The sequence below is a fragment of the Cucurbita moschata genome, unplaced genomic scaffold (genome assembly GCF_002738365.1).
Source record: "Cucurbita moschata cultivar Rifu unplaced genomic scaffold, Cmos_1.0 Cmo_Scf00002, whole genome shotgun sequence".
NCBI lineage: Eukaryota > Viridiplantae > Streptophyta > Magnoliopsida > Cucurbitales > Cucurbitaceae > Cucurbita > Cucurbita moschata.
Window position 1 is genome coordinate 3,603,719 of NW_019268518.1, and position 21,220 is coordinate 3,624,938.

Below are 21,220 nucleotides of genomic sequence, written 5' to 3' on the forward strand. Positions count from 1 at the left end.
GCCCGCGGGACAAATGGGTTTCAAAGGACTAATTTTTTATGATTACCCTTCATTTTCTCCGATTTCCCTCTTGGAAACCCCTTGTTTAATTGGTCATGAAGTATGAACCCACGAAGTAGAAAAGTTCATACTGAGCTGCAATTCGCATAACTGTTTGGAATTATAATCTGAATCTCTACACCAGATTGTGAAGCAACAGAACAATGAGGCATGGTGGATCCAGGAAGAAAAGATGGTCATCGTTTGCGCGATATGTCGTTGTTCTATGTGCCGTCGGTGCTTCAATCGGATTTTTGATGCTCAATTTTCTTATGAGGATGGAAGCTCAAGAATCAGAATCGTCCTCTGATCAGTTAGGTAATGGCGATGACGTTGAAGAGAGTCGGGTTCTGAGTGAAATGGACGGAAGGCGGAGCTGCGCGACGGTGGAGCAGATGGGAGAGGCCTTCAAAGATGGTGTCTGGAAGGAAAGCCTGAGAGTAAGAACAATTATTCAAAATCACTTTTATTTGAATGGTAATATTTCCCTATATGCTTTTCTGATAACCATCTGCCCTCCCCTTGTTGATCGTCTTATAGTTAAATGAATGATTAATAGCTACTGGCAAGCAGCTCTTCTTTTGTATATTAGGACTGTTTAATGGAGTCATGATTCGGCTCACGATCCATTTTTTGCCATTATAATAATCGTTTGATGTTCCATAGTGAGTGTGTTGGCTGTATCGATTGAATATAAAATACTGATTATTTGGGGGTGTTGAGTAAAATGTCGTAGATCAGAAACTACACTCGTCAACCTCCGATCGAGCTACGATCACGAGTAGGTAGGCTGCTAGGGGGAGGGGCGGCTGGGCTGCCTTTTCAATCAATATCAGACTGACCCCTAATTACTAGACCAACCTGGTGTGAGTTGTAAGGAGTTTTGGTCTCGAGTTGAAGGAATGTGGAAGATACAGGTTGTAAACAGGGGAGAGTAGTTGGAATTTGGAGAAGGATGGTGGATGAAACTAGAGAAAACCTTAGGCTTCCAAGATGTAATTTGGATGGTCAAAGTTCCCAAAGAGATTTGTTATTTTTTCACCTGGCTATAAGTTCATAGGAATATAGTTGATAATGGATTGGTGCAATAGAAATTCTTGGTCGACTGTTCCTTTTACTGGGTTTATTTTTTTGTTTCTTTTGCTTAATTATAGATCCAGCTTCTTGTTAAATAATTAAAAAAAGAAAACTGCAGAAGGGTGGAATATTATTATTATTATTCTTTCTCTAGTAGGTCAAAGAGACCATTCCACTTGGTCAGTGGGGATAATAATGCCAGAACAATAGTAGGAGATCATTGTGTGGTTAAAAGTAATCTTGATTGCATTATGGTGCCATATGAGCGTGAAGAATGGTCTCCTTGAGCTGCTTTCAAATTGAGATTGAGGATTTGATGTTCTTCAAGCTGCCAACTCTATAATAAAGAAGATGGTTATTGGAGTGAATTGAAAATGACCTGCTTGTTGGTTTGGTTTAGCTCAATTCTTTGTAGTCAGTAGTTGTTAATAGTTAAATTCCTGGGTTCTTAAGTAGTCTGCTTTGTTAGTAAAAGAGATTGTTTTGAATTTAATAAAGATTCCACGAGGACGTTTTGTGATGCCAAGCAGTTGTATTAAAGACTTCTCGAGTCTTACGAGTTATGGTGGATCTCTTGGCGAAAGAATACATAAAGTGAGAAAGAAGAAAACTCACGTATACATATTCGTTCTTTAGAATAGGTTATGGGGAAATTCATATTGGTTTTTTTTCTGATGGTGTAGTTTTTGCTCTTCTTCTTATTCAAATAACAATTTTAAAACTAATCTTCGTCATTTTGGCTTTTCCTTTACTGTTTAATTTACTGACATGGTTAATTTCATTTTAGGTGCTTCAAGAGTGCGACAACTTCCTCCGGAGCAGTTCTGCAAGCATGGTTTTGTCATGGGAAAATCTTCAGAGGCAGGCTTTGGGAATGAGATGTACAAGATTCTAACTGCTGGAGCTTTAAGTATAATGCTGAACAGATCCTTGATTATTGGGCAAACCAGGCATGTTGGTTCTATATCAAGCCTCTTTATTTCTATTTAAATATTGGTTTTGAATACTATAATGTATCGAGTCGTTAGAGAAGCATTTTGTGTTTGTGATAGTTCCCATTTCACACTCACAGTTAAGTTATAGGCTAAGTAATGGTGCATCGGGTCGGGTATATAAAAACTCATTAGCTTTTCTCAGCTAACATCTCAATAAATGGATGGAATAACTTCAAAGACGCCATCAGATAAATATCAGAAGAAACTATGTATATCTATGCAATAGGATTATAGTCGTGCATTGATGGAATAACTTTCATAGTACTTATGTTATTACTTTTATTTTCAGGGGCAAGTTTCCATTTGGGGACTACATTTCTTATTCCAATGTGACGTTTACCATGAAAGAAATCAAGCATTTGTGGAGACTTAAAGGTTGTATTAGGAAATTCAATAGGCATTTGATTATGCGAACTGATGATTTTGAAAAGCCTGCACAGACAAATGTTCTATGTAGTAATTGGAAGGAATGGGAGCATCCTATCATATGGTATAGATAACTTTCAGTTTACTTTAAACCGGTGCTCAATTCGTACTCTGTTTATGCTGACTGATGTGCATCAGGTTCCAAGGTACAACAGATGCTGTGGCTGCTCAATTTTTCTTGAAGAATGTACATCCCGCCATGAGGGCCGCTGCTTCTAATTTGTTTGGACATCCAGAGGTTTTGGAATCTAGACCTAATGTATTCGGAGAGCTGATGAGAGTTCTTATATCTCCGTCAAAGGATGTTGAAGAAGCAGTGTTCTCAGTTCTTAAAAGTGGGGATGATCCTGATATTTCATTGCACATGAGGATGCTTATGAATAGGTAGTGTTACTACTTATTTACCGTTATTTCCTTCTCTCTCTACTTCCACTAGCTATAAGAATTGAATCCACAATGTCTATTTCCAATAAATTCCATTTAGTTGATAGAAATCCTGGATATTAGTCACTTTTGTGATCCTTTCCCTGAGTAATGTGCATCTGCATTTCAGGTCTGTGAGGGGCTTACAGGCCGCATTGCAGTGCATCAGAAAAGGCATACGCAATCTAACCACGGACTCGAAACCCAGATTGGTTTTAGTATCAGATACCCCAAATTTTGTAAAAAGTATTGTTCCCATGCTAGGTGAATTTGCAGAGGTAACTGCCTCATTGTGTGATTCCATTCTTCAAATGTAGTCCCAATTTCAAAATACATGCTTAACGGAATAATTGTTCAGTCAAAGAACCCCATAACTTTTGTATGCCTGTAAAACTATTTCGGACCAGTTTCATTTGTGACTCTGTTTTCAGGTTATTCATTTTGATTATGAACACTTCAGAGGAATCATTTCTGGAACGCACGATGAATTTCATAAATTGGATTTCAGAGTGAAGGACTGGGGCCCTTCACCAAGATGGGTTGCCTTTGTGGATTTTTTTCTTGCATCCCGTGCCAAGCATGCTGTTATTTCTGGTGCTCACAGGCGTGTAGGTACTACCTATGCTCAGCTAATCGCAGCATTGGCTGCAGCACACAATCTCGACAATCTCGGTATCTTTGAATACTCTATCTATCATTTTACATCATGTAGGAGCATAATTTGGTTCTTTGAGGAACATCTGTACAACTGTTCCTAACATAACATTACAAATATACTCAGGGAACAATTCTACTGGTTCAGACTTCTTCTTCTTGAGTAGCTTCCAAAGTAATTTGTTGAGAGAAGGTTTAAAGAACCAGGTTGGCTGGGGTCATATCTGGAATAGATTTGCAGGTCCTTTAAGCTGCCCTAGCCAGCCTAACCAGTGTGCCTTAACCCCTCTTCTCCCTCCAGCATGGTGGGATGGACTTTGGCAATCTCCCATTCCACGAGATATCAAAAGAATGGAAAATTATGGAGTTCATTTATCGGGCTTTGGCACGATCGATGAAGACAGCCTTCGATCGTTCTGTAATGCAAAGAAGAATGTTGTGAGGACTATCCCTTTCATATTATAGTCATTTTATGCATCTGGTTTGTCCTGTAAGCTTTATGACTAACATAGTTCTTATAACTTCTGCCAAACTCTGCTTATTTTGTCAATTTTGCTCAGTCCAGGAATTTGTTTCTGTTAAATCAAACGTCCCAGTAATGTCTTCTTGTATTTATTGGGCCATTTGATTTACAAAACAAAGTCTTATATGCTGTCAAGAGAGTCCAATTTCATTTTCAGTCGATACCATTGGATCAAATATGCATAAGCCGGCATTTTCCCTTTTTGCTCCCCCAGTGAACAGTTTAGTATTGGCTTATAGTTCCAAAGATGTCTTAAATAGTATTAGTGGGATATTGAACGATTGGGTTGTACTTGTTTTTGGTTGATGATTGCCACCAAAGGTAGGTGGCGGTAGATTTGGTCGTAGAACACCAAGTTGTTCAAGGAGACCCAATCATAACTTAAGTTGCTGGCATCAGAATCTTTTTTAGTGGCTTCTGCAGGAGATATGGTACTTTGAAGAATGCATGCAAATATCTTACTTTTGTTGTTGAGAAAAGTTGCATGATCCAGCATTAGCTGCCCTGCCCATAAGAGGGTGGTTGGTTGAAGGAATATTTTATGTTACTAAATTTTTTCTTGTTGATTAAAGGTTATGTTTTTGTGGTTGTTTTGCTTCTGAATGTGGAAAGGGAAGTAACTTCTAGTTTGTGTGTGAATTGAATCACCTAAATTGAAAGTTGATAATATATTTATAGAGACACAAGCTAGGATTTGGTATTACTAGCAGGTACACAAGATTTTTGGACATTATCGGGCATGGGATACGTTCCGATTGCTAGTCATGAAATCATAGTTTCACGGTATGTCTAACGGTTTAGAGGGTGACTATCCTATTGAATATCTTTTAAGTCAAGAGGAGAGATCATTTCGATATGAAGTTTGATTGCACTTTTCTTTTCTCACTCAGATCTCTTTTGGAGTTTGGCTCGTCTAACTTTGAGGGATATATATATGCTTCTTTTGACTCGTTGATAACACCTTGTCCTTTGTTTTCACTACCATACCTTGAGCTTCAACTAATTCAGGTGAGATCTTAGATCTATGATCGATTCCCACCACATTAATGCCAATTTTTGTATCCTCAGTTACAACCCTATCCCTCTTCTGGTATCCTCAGTTACAACCCTATCCCTCTTCTGGTATCCTCAGTTCGACGCTATAGAGCGAAGATTTTTCCTATGGCGAATCATTAAAGTTGTTTACAAGGATAAGGAAGACAACTCCAACCGTGCCCTACTTTGTAGTTATCCCTTTTTGAAGATTATCTCATTTGGGCCCTTTATGAAGAAATGTCCCTTTAATGAATACTTGGCACACATTGTAGTCCCATCCACAAATTTCTTTTAATAGACCACCACCACCACCGATCTAAACTCGTTGTATACCTCAAAAAATGGAGCTTGCCTGAAAAGTTTTAGAGTTAAAAAGAGATGATCTAGATAAACCCTTTTCCCTATCTCTTCACCATTTTTTCTGGTTCAATACACAATACGCATCCATACTAAAACATATGAGAAATCAGTAGTAATTGTAGGGATGAGAACAATTACATATAAACACTATTTTGCATTAGAAATAGTTTTCATCTCCCATCTGCAGATGTGAATGATTCTGCAAACCCGTACGGTCGTGTCGGTATGCTTGTTTGAGTGTTGTCGAAGCTAGGAAGAAGTGACGACGAAGACGATTCCATCTGACTTCTACCTTCATAAGCTTGCCATTTCTTAAGTGCTTGAGGCAACGACATCTCGAGGTCAATGCCATATATATCTTCGACATTTTGGTCAGTTGGTTTCCAAAACTCGACAAGAGATGACAATACATTGACTGCATGACCCATGTCTGGCCTTTGTTGTGGCTCCCTAGCACTACAATGACCTGCCAACTCGGCAACGGTGCTGATGCTGGCGAACGTTTCTTCGGTACGATCAATGGTCGAATCAATGGCCTTGTGGAAGGATTCCTTGTTGATTTGCATCCTTCGGAACCAAGTTACAAGGTGCATACTCTCCTCAGGTTGGCTTTCGTCAAGTGCCCTTCTCCCAGTGATCAGCTCCATTAGAATCACACCAAAGCTGAATACATCAACTTTAGTCGTTACTCGACCCGTAACTGCATAATAGGAGTTTTATGTTAGTATCGAGTCATCACACACACGAGCTCAAAGAACGTTAACAAGATAATCTAAAGTATTTGCATTGCCATTACGAGATGTGACAAGACAATCCAAGAAGAAACACAACAATGGTAGATATATATCAATAGTTTTCCATGTCGAGAAGTACCTGCATATTCTGGTGCCAAATATCCGAAGGTCCCGGCGATCCTCGTCTCAATAGAACCCTTACCTTCCGGTGCTAAACGCACGAGACCAAAGTCTGCAACCTTAGCCCTCATATCATCTCCAAGAAGAATGTTTGAAGGCTTCAAATCCCTATGTATAAAGCTTTGATGAGCCAAACCATGTAGATACTCAACACCCCTTGCAACATCTAATGCAATGGTCAGCCTCTTTGTCCATTCCAAAGGTCTTAATCCTTCTTCTATCCAGTTGAAAAGATGCCTACTAAGTGTACCTTGAGGCATGAACTCGTAGACAAGAAGCTTCTCGTTCCCGTCCAAACAGTATCCGAGAAGAGCGACGAGATGTCGGTGTCGAACTTTTGTCAAAACAGCAATCTCAGACTTAAACTCTGTTAATCCCTTGCTTTTAATCACTCCCGACTCCATTCTCTTCACTGCAATCTTCGTCCCGTCGTGTAATTCTCCTTTATAGACCGTCCCGAATCCTCCCCGTCCCAAAACATTCTCTTCACTGAAATTATTCGTGACGTTTTTCAACACTTGAATCGAAATCACCATGTTTCCTGATTCAACCATTTGAATATCACCAATCTCACTACTATCACCATATCGTGTTTCACTAATAGCACCTACACTAACACTTGATCCAGCAACCGTGATCTTCACACTCTCGTTATCCGAACCCGAATACCGTGGATGAACAACCAACGCGTTCGGGCTTTGCACTTGACTAAATCGCTTCTGCTTCCTTTTATACACACACACAACCACCAAACCAATCAAGAAAACAACAAACAGCCCTCCAACTACAGAAACCACAATGACACCAACCATGGAATTATGTTTCTTCTCCCCATCTCCCGAGTTTCGACCACCGTTCGAACCCGCTCCCTTCGAGTCAGACGACAACGGAGCGCCATTCATAGAAGAATCACTCGTTTCTTTCCCAATATCAGGGTTGCCCTTAGTGTTAATCATCACATTACTCCTGAAATTTGGGATCTTCCCAGAAAGCTGATTGTTTGAAACATCCAGCTCAGTTAGAAAACGAAGGCTTGTAAGCTCCTCAGGAACAGAGCCTGTGAGGTTATTATCAGCAAGAACCAATCTCTCCAGCCCTTTAAGAGTAGCAAACTCTGAAGAAACCACACCAGAAAGCCCCATTTTTTGGAAGTTTATAATGGTTATGCTCTGATTCCTGCAAGAAATTCCAATCCATTCATTACAAGGATCATTTCCCTTCCAATTCTCTGCAAATCTTTGAGGAAAACCCATGAATTTCACAATGGAAAGCAATGAATTTACTCGTGAATCACATTCCCCAGGTTTTGACAAACAAAAACTGTTGGAATCATTAGCTAAATCCACAACGACCCCTGTTTTGAACAGAGGAACTGGACCCTGTAGCAGATTATTAGTCAAATTCACCACTTTCAACGACTCAGAATTCATCAAAGAACTTGGAACAAGACCTGTAAACTTGTTATCTCTTAAACTCAAAACCTGCAAATCCTTCAACCTTGAGAAATCCGGTAAACGACCAGAAAACGAGTTCGAATGCAACCAAATTTCACTCAAAGAAGTCATGTTCTGCAAAACATCAATACTCCCACTAAGCTTATTGACACTTTTTTGGCCATTAACCCATAGAGACACCAATTGAGACCCAGAGCAGCTAGAAGGAAGACCCCCTTCAAGATTATTAAAAGCAAGGTGTAAATTAGTCAGCCCTGGAATGTCATCGCCGCAGAGAAACGCCGGAATTTGGCCGGAAACATTGGCGGAGTTGGCTGAGAAGTTTTGTAGAGTGGAAGCATTATGAAGACTCGCCGGAATCTCCCAGGCTGAAAAGGGGTTATCGTCGATTTCAACAGCTTGAAGCGAGCTCATTCCGGCGAAGAAATCCGCCGGAATGGAAGTGAACTGATTCCCACTAAGCAAAAGCACTTGCAAAGAGGTTAATCCGCCCAAGCTCGGCAAAGGGCCAGAGATTTTGTTCCATTGAAGCTCTAATCGCTCTAAAGCTGAGAGATTTTGTAGATTTGAAGGGAGCGTACCCTGAAGATTTTGGCGGCCGATTTGGATCCGAGTGACCCGATTGTCGTCGGAACAGAGGACAAAGCTCCACTTGCAGGGATTGGGGTCCGACCAGCCAAGAGATTCCGGCGGGTTTAGACCCTTTTTCAGTGCCAGCATTACAGAGACATCAGAGCTGAGTTCTTGGGGTTTTGCAGAGAGGAAGATTGAAGCGAAGGTTAAGAGATGAACGAGGAGAAAATGGTTGAATCCCAACTGGGTTTTCTTCTCCATGGAAAGAAACAGCAGCAGAACGAAGGACAAGATTTCTCAAGAGAGAGCAAAAATCATTGCATAAAAACAGAAAAACATAGTTTTTTTGGTAAGAACTCGATTCAAAGTTAAAAATCTTCAAGAACAGATTGGAAAGTAAGGATTTTTTATCCGACCCAATAGAAAGAACACATCAAATAATGTGTTTATGGGATTAGAATGAGGGGAAGCGGAAGCACATGTGGAGGATGGGGCCACAAGCGTAAGAAGAACAATAGGGTGTGTGTCAGAAAGAACGAAAGAACAGCACACAACATGTTGGAATCCAAGTTGGTCTGATTCTTGCTCTGTTTCCTTTACAACCAAAGCTTTTCTTGAATCTTTACAGCTTAATTTTCTGAGTTTTTTCTTTAAATTTGTTTATTTTCTCTTCCATTGAATTGTTTATGAACATCAAATCAAAGTAACTTAAACTATTTCTATGTCTGTTTGTGCTTCCTTTTTGTTGTTTTGGTTTTTTGTTTTTAGCTTTCCAGCTTCTCTTGATTGGGTATCTATCTGTCTTCGGCTCCTCTCTTTCACTGCTCAAATGTTTTTTTTTTTCTTTTTTTCTTTTTTTTTTTTTGGGTTTCGCAACTTTCCCGTGTTTAAGGGGTAAGATCTTTTATAAACGTTTTAAAAATATTTTTAGAGTAGAAAAATTGTTAAAATATTGGTTGAAGAGTTCATGTGTGCGAATGTTATTGTTTTAAACTTAATCTAGATAATCATCATCTTAGTTACGTTCATGTCGTTTCAGGTCATCTGCTAATAAATTGTAACGGCCCAGATCTACCGCTAGCAGATATTGTCTTCTTTGGGCTTTCCCTTTCGGGCTTCTCCTCAAGGCTTTAAAACGAGTATGCCAGGGGAAGGTTTCCACACTCTTATAAATGGTGGTTTGTTTCCCTTTCCAACCAATGTGAGACATCACAATTCACCCCCTTCGAGACCCAGCGTCCTTGCTGGCACTCTTTCCTTCCTCCAATCGATGTGGGACTGCCCCCAAATCCACCCCCTTTGGGGCCAGAGTCCTTATTGGCACACCACTTCGTGTTTGGCTCTAATACCATCTGTAACGACCCAAGCCCATCGCCAGTGGTGGATTTAGGGCGTTACATAAATTTTGTGAGATCCCACATCGATTGTAGAGGGGAACTAAGTATTTCTTATAAGAGTGTGGAAATCTCTTTTTGGCGTAAAACCATGAGACTGACATGAGGGTTAAAAAAACAATATCGACTAGTGGTGGGCTTAGGCTGTTACAAATTGTATCAAAGCAATCAGGCCTCCTAAAGAGGGGTGAATTGTGAGATTTCATGTCAGTGGATGAGGGAGAACGAAATATTCCTTAAAACTGTATGGAAATCTATCTGGAATAGAAGCATTTTAAAAAGGAGATAATTTTGGAACTTTTATGAAAATATCCAAGGTAATATTACAAATGTTGAAAAAATACATAAATTTAAAATAATATTAAAGTCGACGAGACATTTGATTAACGAAATATACTTTATACATTTGTTCTTAGTGGGGAATATGTCTCGTATTCTTATGCTCTAGCCTGGAGAGCATTTATTATAAACAAATCACTCGTTCTTGTCTCTTAAAAGCTATATCTTCGTATAACACTTCGATATTTTATTTTAATTTTATGATTCTCGAGTTTCTTAAAATTAGTCGTTACATCACTGTTATGATTATAAAGGGCGATAATTTAGCCATATTTGCGACGCTTTTTAGATTGTCAAGTCTATGTAACAGTTAGCCAGGTTGTCCGACTACTCTTCTAGTACTATAAAGCTTGTCTTCTTACTCACGATTAGAATTCATTTGACTTTCGGCTGTTTAATAAAACTATCAACTCTTGTCAACGTTTGTAATAGCTTAGTTGGAGCCAACTCAACTTATTGTCTTTTTGTGTGATTCTCTCCCAAAAGAAACGAGTATAAAGTTGTTGATACGAATACGTTATTGTTTTTTGGAACCATAGGGAACCTTAGAGTGTGTTCCAACTTTTAGAGTTTGTCTTGTCGGACCCGCTAAACATTCACAAATCCTAAAATCTTACAATAATCTAGTTTTACAACCCTTCCACGCTTCAAAAAACGTCTTGGTGATATTTTTGGATCGAACTAGTTTAGCGTATTCTCATAATTATTGCACGAGTTGTGTTTAGCAAGTTTTGTTCATTCTTCGGGGAACGTCATTTTTTAAGATGCTCTTAGTGCTGAGAGTTGAGATATGGTCGTCAGCCTCACGGTTTTAAAACGAGTCTATTAGAGAAAGGTTTCACACCCTTATAAGGAATGTTTCATTCCCCTCTCCAACAAATGTGAGATCTCACAATCCACCCCTTAAGGCCCAACATCCTCACAGCACACCGCTCGGTACCTAGCTCTGATACCAATTGTAACATCCCGAAGCTACTATTAGCAGATATTATTCATTTTAGTCCGTTACGTACCGTCTTTAGCCTCATAATTTTTAAAATGCATCCACACTCTTATTAGGAATCGTGCACACAAGTCTTCCTACAACATTAATGTTTAATTAATGGTATGTATTTTTTTAAAAAAATTATTAATTCAAATATATGTAATTATAAATAACTAAGAAAAATCTATAAATATTTTATGGTTCAAAAAATTGCTCAAATTATTAATTAATTACTAAATGGCTCTTTATTTTATTAATTAAATATTTCCAGTCATCATTTGTTTTTTTCAATTTTTTTCCATTTTAGTTTTAATTATAACATAAGAAAATAATTTATCTATTTTTCTTTTCTTTTTATTATTTTTGTAGGAGTGCACTAATATCTGTGTTCGAATCAAACCGAGTAGAAATATGATTTTTAGAATTGTCATACATTATGAGCTACATTAAGTAGTATGTCATACGACACGTCGTGATATCATAAGGTACATGTTGAGCTAATCCGTGAGCTGTCATGTCAAATGCATGTGCCAAATTTGTCTACATAATTTGTCCCCGACTCCTTATTCAGCTCAACATGTGGGTCGTGTAAGAAATAAATTGTATAACGCTAGAGGTTCAAGTGTGTCCCATGCTATCATCCAAATTGAGATGTCATTTATGATGGTAGTACCCAAAATTTGAGGTGTTGTATCAAACCTTTTAATTTTTTCTTAAATAGGGATATGACATTTTCTGTCGACGTGCCTTTTTAAATATTAGTATAACAAAAGTAATTTGAGACGAAGCATTCGTTTTTCAATCCATTTTTTTTAAAAAAAGATAATCTATCGATCAAGTGCATTAGTTTGATGGTTCGAAAGTCTCGTAGATTTTTTTTAGTTTAATAAATAAAAGGGCGAAGATTCGAATTTTCACCCTCAACTAAAGAAAGATCGGTTCATAAATTATTAAATTTAATACTCAACTAGGTATGTTACCAGATCTCACATCGGTTTGAGAGGAGAATAAAATATTCGTTATACGGGTGTGAAAATCTCTCCTTAGCAGACATATTTTAAAACTGTGAGACTGACCATAATACGTAATGAGTCAAAGCGGACAATATCGGCTAGTGGTGGGTTTAGACCATTACAAATGGTATTAGAGCTACCCTTGGGGGGTGGACGGTAAGAACCCACCTCCGTTGGAGATGAGAATGAAACATTTCTTATAAGGGTGTAGAAACCTTTCCTTAGCAGACACATTTTAAAACTGTGAGGCTGACCATAATACGTAATGGGTCAAAGCGGACAATATCTACTAGTGGTGGGTTTTGGCCATTACAAATGGTATTAGAGCTTCGGAGGTGAACGGTAAGAACCCACATCGATTGGAGATGAGAATGAAACATTCCTTATAAGGGTGTCGAACCCTCTCCCTAGCAGACGCGTTTTAAAATCGTGAAGCTGACGGCGATACATAACGGGCCAAATAGGACAATACCTGCTAGCGGTGGGCTTGAATTGTTACATATACAGTACATACGAGAGGTTCTAATTCAAAAATTGTGTTTGAAATAGGCTATAATATTTAGGTGAGACTAGAAAACTTTATTTTGTTCCTAAATTTTAATGATTAACCTTTAAAATGGTAATTAGTGTCTTACTCACTGCTACACGATGAATTAATATTAATACAATAAATACAAATTATATATGTTTAGCCTTATAAATTAGAATATAATGATATCTTAACCACTACACAAGCAAGTCATTAAACACCATAATACAAAATCGATATGCGCTCTCCTTCTCGAACTCTAAACTCTAAACTTTTATATGAATTAATAATGTCTCCAATATTTAAGTACATAATTAGAAAAAATACAAAGATCAGTAACTAAACATTCTTCTCGAGCGCACGACAATCAGATTTGCCTAAAACCATCTTTAAATTAGGGTTCAGACAATCCGAATGTAATTAATCTCCCGAACAACTTCTCATCTGAGCTGAATCAAACCCGTAAATCAATATTAATTAAATTACTCCTAGAATTATATTAAAAAGAAAATATTATATAAATTTGTGCTTGAATTTATACCTTTTGTTGTGAGGATCTTGGTGGAACTTTTAAAGTTGATGATTGGCCGCCATCCATGTCATGGCAACTCCTCGTTGGTCGACCGTCTCTAACGCTGAAGACTCACAAAAATAATAAAAATATATCGATAAAAGTTTCAATAATATCTTTAAATTTAAAAAAAAAATTAAAAATGCATTTTAGGAGCTTTCAAATATTCTAAAATTCTTAATATTTTATTTAAAAAATACTCTTAAAATTTAAAAAGTGTTCAAAAAATATTTTTAATTATTATTATACCTAATGGACTCATATCATTATTAACTCTATTAATTTAATGCACACGTAACACATGGTTATAGATTAATTCAATGATCGAGTTAACAAAAACCCATGAATTGTGTCACATGAGACTAATTTTGGGATAGTTAGACTAAACAAAAACTCGATTCTCTAACTCTAAGCTTGGTTCCAATAGTTTGTCCATTTTGAAATTACTTCATCAGATGAACTTAAGTTACGTGTCAAAATTTTTTTAATTATTATCTAAAAATTTGTATGTTTAGATAACGAAACACGTCGGAATAAAGTAAAAAGTTAAAAAGAATTCAAACTCATAACTCAATCTTTTGCGCAAGAAAGAAGATTTGAGTTGCTTTTTTGATTGTTTTAGGTAATTTGATAGGCAGGGTTGTGCGATTAAGGGCTAAGAAAAAGGAAAAGAAAGCAAAGGTAGCAGAAGGGCTTTTAAGTTCATGTTCTTCTTCTTGTGTTCTTCGTGTTCTTCGTGTTCTTCTCGTTCTTCTCGTTCTTCGCAACATCCATGCAGAAACCAATGCAACACAGAGATCTTTGAATTTTGGATCTTTTGGACGTAAAAATCTATGCTTTTCTTTGTTTGTCAGAAAACAGCATTCTTTGGATTTTGTTTCACCTTTAATCAACACAACCCATTTACCTTTTTTTTATATTTTATTTTATTTTTGTTCTTACTCTTTTCGAATAAGGGTTTGGAGGTATGTTTACGTTAAATTAATAAAAATTCGTCTAAAAAATAGTTCCGAGGTTTCAAAAGTTTCAACAATACCTTAAACTTACAAAAAAAAAAAAAAAATTAGAAATACTTTTACTGTTAATTTTGAATGAAAACGGTTAATAATTTGTTTAAAAATACTCATTTTAATAAGTAGCATTAACACCCTTAAGGAAAAAGTTTTAAAACTGTCTTTCCCGTCTATCTATATCACATAAGTTATATTCCTTTTCAAGTTTTGTCCATACACTAATACTAAATGTGTTTTTGACTTTTTTTAAAAAAAAATTAAAGCGTATTAATCAAACTTTTGAAAAATTAAGAATATGTTTTAAATAAAGCATTAACAGTTTTTAACGTAATAATTAAAGTTACCTCGTGGAATTCACAGAGAGAACGGGAGTATTGGAGGAAGAATAGCCCATATCCCTTTGAGTCGAAAAAAGTTGCAAGCTTCCATCTCCCGTTTCACTTCCTATCGACATCGAGATGGATAACATTTCATCGTCTAGAACACCCGAGCTATCCTCGGACCGAGCTTCAAATAAAACATGAAATTTGTATGATTTGATAGTAAAGTGAGGTACATATATGTCCAAGAACATAGGAGCTTGTCCAGCAAAATAGAGGACATTTGTTGGGTAAATGCAATGCAAGAAGGTTGGTTTAGGGTATAAAAAGAAAAGAGAGATAAGGCTGATAAAAAGAAAAGGGGTAAAGGAATTACCTGGAGAAGCTGCAGGCTTGTCGGTGGTCGTCTTATGAGCACGAAACATCTGCAACAATATTTAAAAAAAAAAGAAAAAAAAAGAAAAGATAATTCATTAATTTAAAACTTAATTTTTAAAGGATTCAAAATGTTAAAAGCATAATTATAATTATTATGTAGAAAGTGGTGTTAATAAAGAGGGATTAAGGATTCAAAATGTTAAAGCATTATCATAATTATGATTTAGAAAGTTTGATTATGATTTTGATTTCAATTTTGTATTTTTTTCCCACTTTATTATATTCGGGAAAAAAAAAATTGATGACCCGGAAAACCCAGTGGAACGTGTATGATTTGGGTTGGTTGATGAACTTATTTCGGTTCAATTAAGAATAGAACCGACCTGAATTTATTTGGTTGGTAGATTTTCATGGGTTTTAATTACATGACGTCTTATTCTTATTAAAAATAAAAAATTGAATAAATGACACGAATAGCTCGAACCAACCCAACAATTGAGTTGAGTCTAAAAATGTCTTAACCGGACCTATGAACATGAACATGAACGATAATTTTTCATTTTCTCTCTCTTCGTAAGTTAGGGTTTAGTTTGTGAGAAGGGAGCAGGCATTTATTATGCATTCATTTAGTGGTGGAACCGTGTTCTACTGTTCATGACATCGACTCGATCAAGGTTTAATAGCTAAAGCATCTCGTAGATTCAAATTCACGATCGATAATTGAATTTATAACGTAATATTTTTTTTAAAAAAAACCTGTAAATGGCTTTTGACGTGAGCCAATGTAAGATCCTTGACATCCATAAGCTCTAGAACGGATTTAGGTGTAGCTCCTGAAAAACAACACAACAAACAAACCAAACTTTTAGAACATTCAATCTAAAAAAAAAAGTAAATGAAAATAAAGCTTCAAAATTGTTACTTTCATGGCCACCAAGAAGCTCAACAGCATGAACAAATTGAGCATGGAGGGTACTCGTCCACCGCATCCTCGGCGCCCTCGTGCACCGCCCTCTTGCCATCGGCGACCGACCCGGATCCAATTGGTTCCGAAGAAATGGCGGGGGCAAAGCAAAGGCATGATGATGATGATGATTACGATGATTGAAAAGCCAAACCCCATTAGTAATTTGATTGAATTTATGAGTATGAACAGCCCCAACTCCATTATTAGGAGGAGAAATTTGAAGAGAAAGATCAAGATCAAGAAATGAAGAAGAAGAGGAAGATGAAGATGATGATGAAGATGAAGAAGATTGAATATTTATAAAGCTTTGAATGTTGGGCATGTTTTTTTTTTAAAAAAAGGGAAGAAATGATTCAAAAACAAAGAGAAGATATGAGTTTAGGGTTTGATTGGTGTTGTTGTTCTTGGTGTTCTTGTTGTTCTTGAGAGACATGCACAGATATAGAGCAGAAGAGAGAGAAGAGAGAAGAAAATAAAGAAGGGAATAAAGGGGAAAGGCAAAGAGAGTAATAAATTTGGGAGAATTCCAAAGGATACTACTTTTATTCCATGTCCCTCCCTCATCTCAAATTATTTAACAACCCATATAATTAATTTGTTGTAATTATTATAGCTCGAGGTCGAGACACGAATACACGAACGTAATCAAAATGCTCACGACTCGAGCTAAGGTAAAAAAAAAAGGTAAGTATCCTTACAGTTCAACACGAGTTCCAAGTGGAGCATGTTTAACTATGAAGTTCTTTTGTTTAAGCCACTTAAAAGGAAAGTACACCTTGTTGGTATGAGTACTGAAGTTGTTTTAAATTTTTCTTAGTCGTCCTACTCTGATGACTCTCATTTAGATGTGGTGTCGATTCATTTATGTGTCCCTTCACTGTCACATAATTTGGGTAAGGAATTGAAAATATTATTTACGAAGGAATTTCACATAATAAATCGGATTGAGCCATAGATTCTAACTAGAGATGATTAGAATCTAAGTACCGAGCGAGGTGGTTTTGAGCTACCCCTTGTTCGAAGGAGGCTGGTTGACCATTTTCCCAGCAAGCGACATATGCATTCAAATTGAATTAGGAATGTTATAAGTTTTCTTATTTTCATCTAGTATAATTTGGGTCGATGTTACATGAGAACGAGATGGTTCTGAGCTACCTCCTAAACCCCTTGTGTTATGTCCCGGAATCGGTCCCTAATTCATAGCCAACAAGATATTGGGCTAAAAATGTCATTATTCAAGTCACATGAACATTCGAAAATTAAAAAAGGAAAATGTAGGGATTACCTAAAAGATGAAAGGAATGCTTGAAAATGTGAATGTGACAACATTTATAAAAACAAACGACACAAAAACTGAGGCAACAGCGCAAAGGGCATAAGTGCATACTCAAGTATCATCCTGTTAGGCATGGGCAAATCCTTAAGAACTATCTCGAGTATTGGCGCGGATGGTTAGACATGATAAATCCCGCAAGTGTCGTCATAGAGGAGCCCTCGACGGAAGACCAATTAAGAAGCTTGACGAAGGTGAGAATAGAACAACTTTGAGAGCCGACAATTATCATGGGTGAATCTAGCTACTTGAGCCAAGTCAAGAATCATAGAGATTAGAGACCTAAAAATGAGGAAGGGAAGACCAAAGCCCAGCAGTCGAACCATAGCTGACTCATGGGTTGGCAAAGGCCCATATGGTTCGACCCACATGTGGGATGCCCAAGGCTCGATTTAGTCGAACTCACGAGAGGTTATGGTCCATAAGGTTGACTTGTACATGAGTTGACCAAATCTCACATTGGTCAACCTGTTTATGAGTTTTTTTCGTTATCCTCTCCAACCGATGTGAGATCTTACACAAATTCGAGCTCAACTTTTTTATCAAAATTTGTAGATATTAGACGGTTAAAAGCGTGACAACGACTCCGTCCTTGGACATGGATTAATGAATTGATTAGGGTGAGAGTATATTTCAAAGGAAAGTGAGAGTAGAAGAAGAACAGAAAGGGCCTGATGTCAGTGTTGTGTGTGGTCAACAAATTCAAACACTGCCCCAACCAAATTAATGCCTCAATTTGGCAGTTTGCTAATATACGTATCACCCCTAATTAATGTGCGTATGAACGTGGGACATGTTTTGCAGCTCTTACCCCACCAACAACATTCATCTTTTTTAAAGAAAATTGCATAATCTTTCTTATCAAAGTTGCCATGAATTTGAGCTAATATATGCGGTTAAAGTTTGATTTGTGAGATTCCATATCAGTTGGAGAATGGAACGGAACATTCCTTATATGAGGGTGGAAACTTTTGCCTAATAGACACATTTCAAAACTATGAGACTAATAGCGATACGTAACGGGCTAAAACAGATAATATCTATTAGTGGTGGGCTTTGATGGTTGGTTACAAATTGTATCAAAGCCAGACACCGGACGGTGTGCTAGCGTGGACGCTGAGCCCTCAAGGGGGTGGATTGCGATCTCTCACATCAGTTGGAGAGAGAATCGAAATATTTCTTATATAGATGCGGAAACTTCTCCGTAATAGACTGACATGTTTTAAAATCGTAAGATTGATAATGACATTTAATGAGCCTAGTGGATCAAGGCAGTGGACTTTGAATCCACCATGTGCGGGTTCAAAATGACTGATTCAAATAGCTACTTGCATACTTTCTATTGTTTAACGTGCCTCAACACATTAAAAGTATCAATTGAAACACGATACAAGTATAAATATCATATAATCGTGCTTCATTTAATTTTGGGCTTGAATGAAAAATTCAAATAGCTTTTTACCTCAATTCGAGTTCTCGTTTTTGCAAAATTAGCTCTTATGTTTTGATTTCCTCCTAGTTTCTCAAATGTCCTAAAATACGAGAATTTTTTAATACTATTGAAATCGAATTGCAAATCAAGCATTTAAATATCAAATTGAAAATAATTCATACTAAAACCACTACTGAAAACGAAAGACAAAAAACAGAAAGCGAAAAAAAGATAGTAGAAATTCATGAGTACTTAGGGGAAGAAGAAGTTGACTGTAGCAAGTTGGTTCTAGAATGCATGCTAAAAAAATCTTGTTGATTTGTATAGAAGATGCACGGGAACGTTAGAGTTATCAGGTGTCAAACTTGGACTCCAAATTTTAGTCCAAATTCTAAGCACGTAGCATTACAAATAGTATCATAATGGGGCCTCTCTCACTAAGATGTGGCTCGAGAACGATCAAAGCAGAAACTAGTAGACATGTGATACTCAAGTTAAAAAACGCAAAAACTTTTGATCGATCATTCACCTGTTGAATTTTGTAATGAAATGTTGTTGTCATATCACGAAAAAGATGTCGCTGTCTTATTCCTTCACAAGAAATAAACAAAAGGGCAGTAGGAAATTCAATAATTTATAATCAAATTTGGAATTTTAAAGGATTAATATAGTATGCTGTATTCAAAGCATTCAAATAAAACTTGAATCATCCACCAGTCACCTTCAACGAGTATCCATTGATTGGACTGTTCATTGATTGGCAAAATTTTGTGTAATAAATGCCACTTTTATTTGTGTCTTTGGTGGGATCACATTTAATTTTGACACTTGTGTATGAGACATACCCCTTTTCCCCAATTGCTTGCATTAAAAGCAATTACAAATATTGGAGGAACCGAAGTTAAATATGTGTTGCATTAGCTACACTGGTGCACAGGTCGATAAGCCAATTCTTGAGCTCCGACCTAACTTAAAGACGATAGCCCAACTTTATTTGTTTCTATGGAAGGCTCACTCCGGGTAGATCAGACTCTTTCTTCCCAACCTATTTCATGATCCGTAGGCCTTTTACCTCCATGCGGCATAAAACATGTTTATGATAGCTACGTTCCATTCCTATAGGTATTGTTAAGCTTTGGATAAAACAAATGGGTGGCTAGTCGTTTTCTAAAACTTTGATAGGTATCATTTATGGGTAAATAGCAATTTCATTTTATTGGTAATACTTCGCTTGTCGTCTCATTAAATTCTATTTATTTGATTGAGGTAATAATTTTTGTATCCCGAAATGTATAAAATACTGTCTAAATTCTGTCTATTATTATTTCAAGTGGCTTTTGAATTTTATAAAATGGGTAGGCGGTCTATTTCAACAAATTAAAAAATTACTTTAAAATGCATACAAAACGTCTAAAGTGCTTTTTGACAAAACGTTATATTAATGTCGTGGCTTCCCTAAGGTTTATAATAGAAACGATTTTCACTTATAAATACTTTTTTTAAAAGACTTTTGAATTCAACCCGAGTAAACTTCTTTTACCTTACACGTGATGTTTTGAAGTTCGATTGATTTTTTTTTTAAAAGACTTTTGAATTCAACCCGAATTCAACCCTAGTAAACTTCTTTTACCTTACCCGTGATGTTTTGAAGTTCGATTGATTTTAAGTAGGAACACTTTTGAGTCAACGTAGGGTCCCAAAGATCAGTTGGTCATCATGAATCTTCCATCAACACTTTTTGGACTTCTTAAGACCATACACAAGCCTAGGTTTTTATTATTATTATTATTATTATTATTAATTATGCATTTTTATCCATTGTCTTACATTTATCTTGCAATATGCTTCATTATAATTATTGATTCAACCCTTCCTCGAGCACTTTTTGGTAGATGACTTATTACCCGAAAAATATTTAGTTCATATTGAAGCAAAAGTGTTGTTTAATATTTAACTGGTATTACGTTCATTTAAGGCCGTTTGAGCTATTTTTGTTCCATTATTAAGCTTTAATTACGTGGGAATAAAAACTCAAAGTCAATGGTCAATTCATTAACCTTTAACCTTTAGCTAACATGTGTGAACATAAATCAACTGCTAAGACATAGTCTACACATGATTTTGGAACTGAGTTTCATATCAATATCTTGAAAATTTCTCGTTCTCTTTTTTTTCCTTTTCTCTATCTAATTTTGAAACAGAAACGCTATGGAACGAACCTTAACGAACACGAAAGATTCTTTTTTCTTTTTCTTTTTTGTACGAATGACCTAAAATAGTAAGAAGATGAACTTTGACCCAACCTTTTTTTTTTCTTTTGGTTTTGGGGTGTATCTCCCTTCTCCTTGCTCTCTTCCTTTCCTCTCCTTTATTTGATAGAGCAATGTCTCCGTGAAGTTTAAAAGCTTACAAGTCATGAAAAAAGAAGCAATGACAATATCTGAGGAATAAACATCGATAAACTCTATGTCTC

General features: G+C 36.6%; 3 protein-coding genes across 6 annotated transcripts; 1 reads left to right on the forward strand and 2 right to left on the reverse strand.

The window, feature by feature from the left end:
- The first annotated feature begins 30 nt into the window (after positions 1-30).
- LOC111430593 lies at positions 31-4,346 on the forward strand. The gene is made up of 7 exons (XM_023066885.1): positions 31-516; positions 1,904-2,066; positions 2,401-2,601; positions 2,676-2,921; positions 3,091-3,238; positions 3,392-3,632; positions 3,742-4,346. The coding sequence occupies exons 1-7, from the start codon at positions 204-206 to the stop codon at positions 4,077-4,079; spliced, it is 1,650 nt and encodes a 549-aa protein (XP_022922653.1). The 5' UTR covers positions 31-203; the 3' UTR covers positions 4,080-4,346.
- A 1,186-nt stretch (positions 4,347-5,532) lies between these two features.
- On the reverse strand, positions 5,533-9,144 carry LOC111430585 (receptor protein kinase TMK1-like). The gene is made up of 2 exons (XM_023066873.1): positions 6,406-9,144; positions 5,533-6,232 (listed from the first exon to the last, which is right to left on the reverse strand). Exons 1-2 carry the CDS (start codon positions 8,732-8,734, stop codon positions 5,703-5,705), a joined length of 2,859 nt encoding a protein of 952 aa, XP_022922641.1. The 5' UTR covers positions 8,735-9,144; the 3' UTR covers positions 5,533-5,702.
- Positions 9,145-12,895: 3,751 nt separating this feature from the next.
- On the reverse strand, positions 12,896-16,428 carry LOC111430612 (transcription repressor KAN1-like). Of its 4 annotated transcripts, none has more exons than XM_023066928.1 (6): positions 15,938-16,428; positions 15,772-15,848; positions 15,014-15,062; positions 14,662-14,824; positions 13,275-13,368; positions 12,896-13,177 (listed from the first exon to the last, which is right to left on the reverse strand). In XM_023066928.1, exons 1-6 carry the CDS (start codon positions 16,302-16,304, stop codon positions 13,154-13,156), a joined length of 774 nt encoding a protein of 257 aa, XP_022922696.1. In that variant the 5' UTR covers positions 16,305-16,428; the 3' UTR covers positions 12,896-13,153. The 4 variants fall into 4 exon arrangements, with proteins under 4 accessions (XP_022922696.1, XP_022922704.1, XP_022922712.1 ...); XM_023066936.1 differs by having other exon boundaries at positions 12,896-13,182; XM_023066944.1 differs by lacking the exon at positions 12,896-13,177 and having other exon boundaries at positions 13,348-13,375.
- Positions 16,429-21,220: the final 4,792 nt, after the last annotated feature.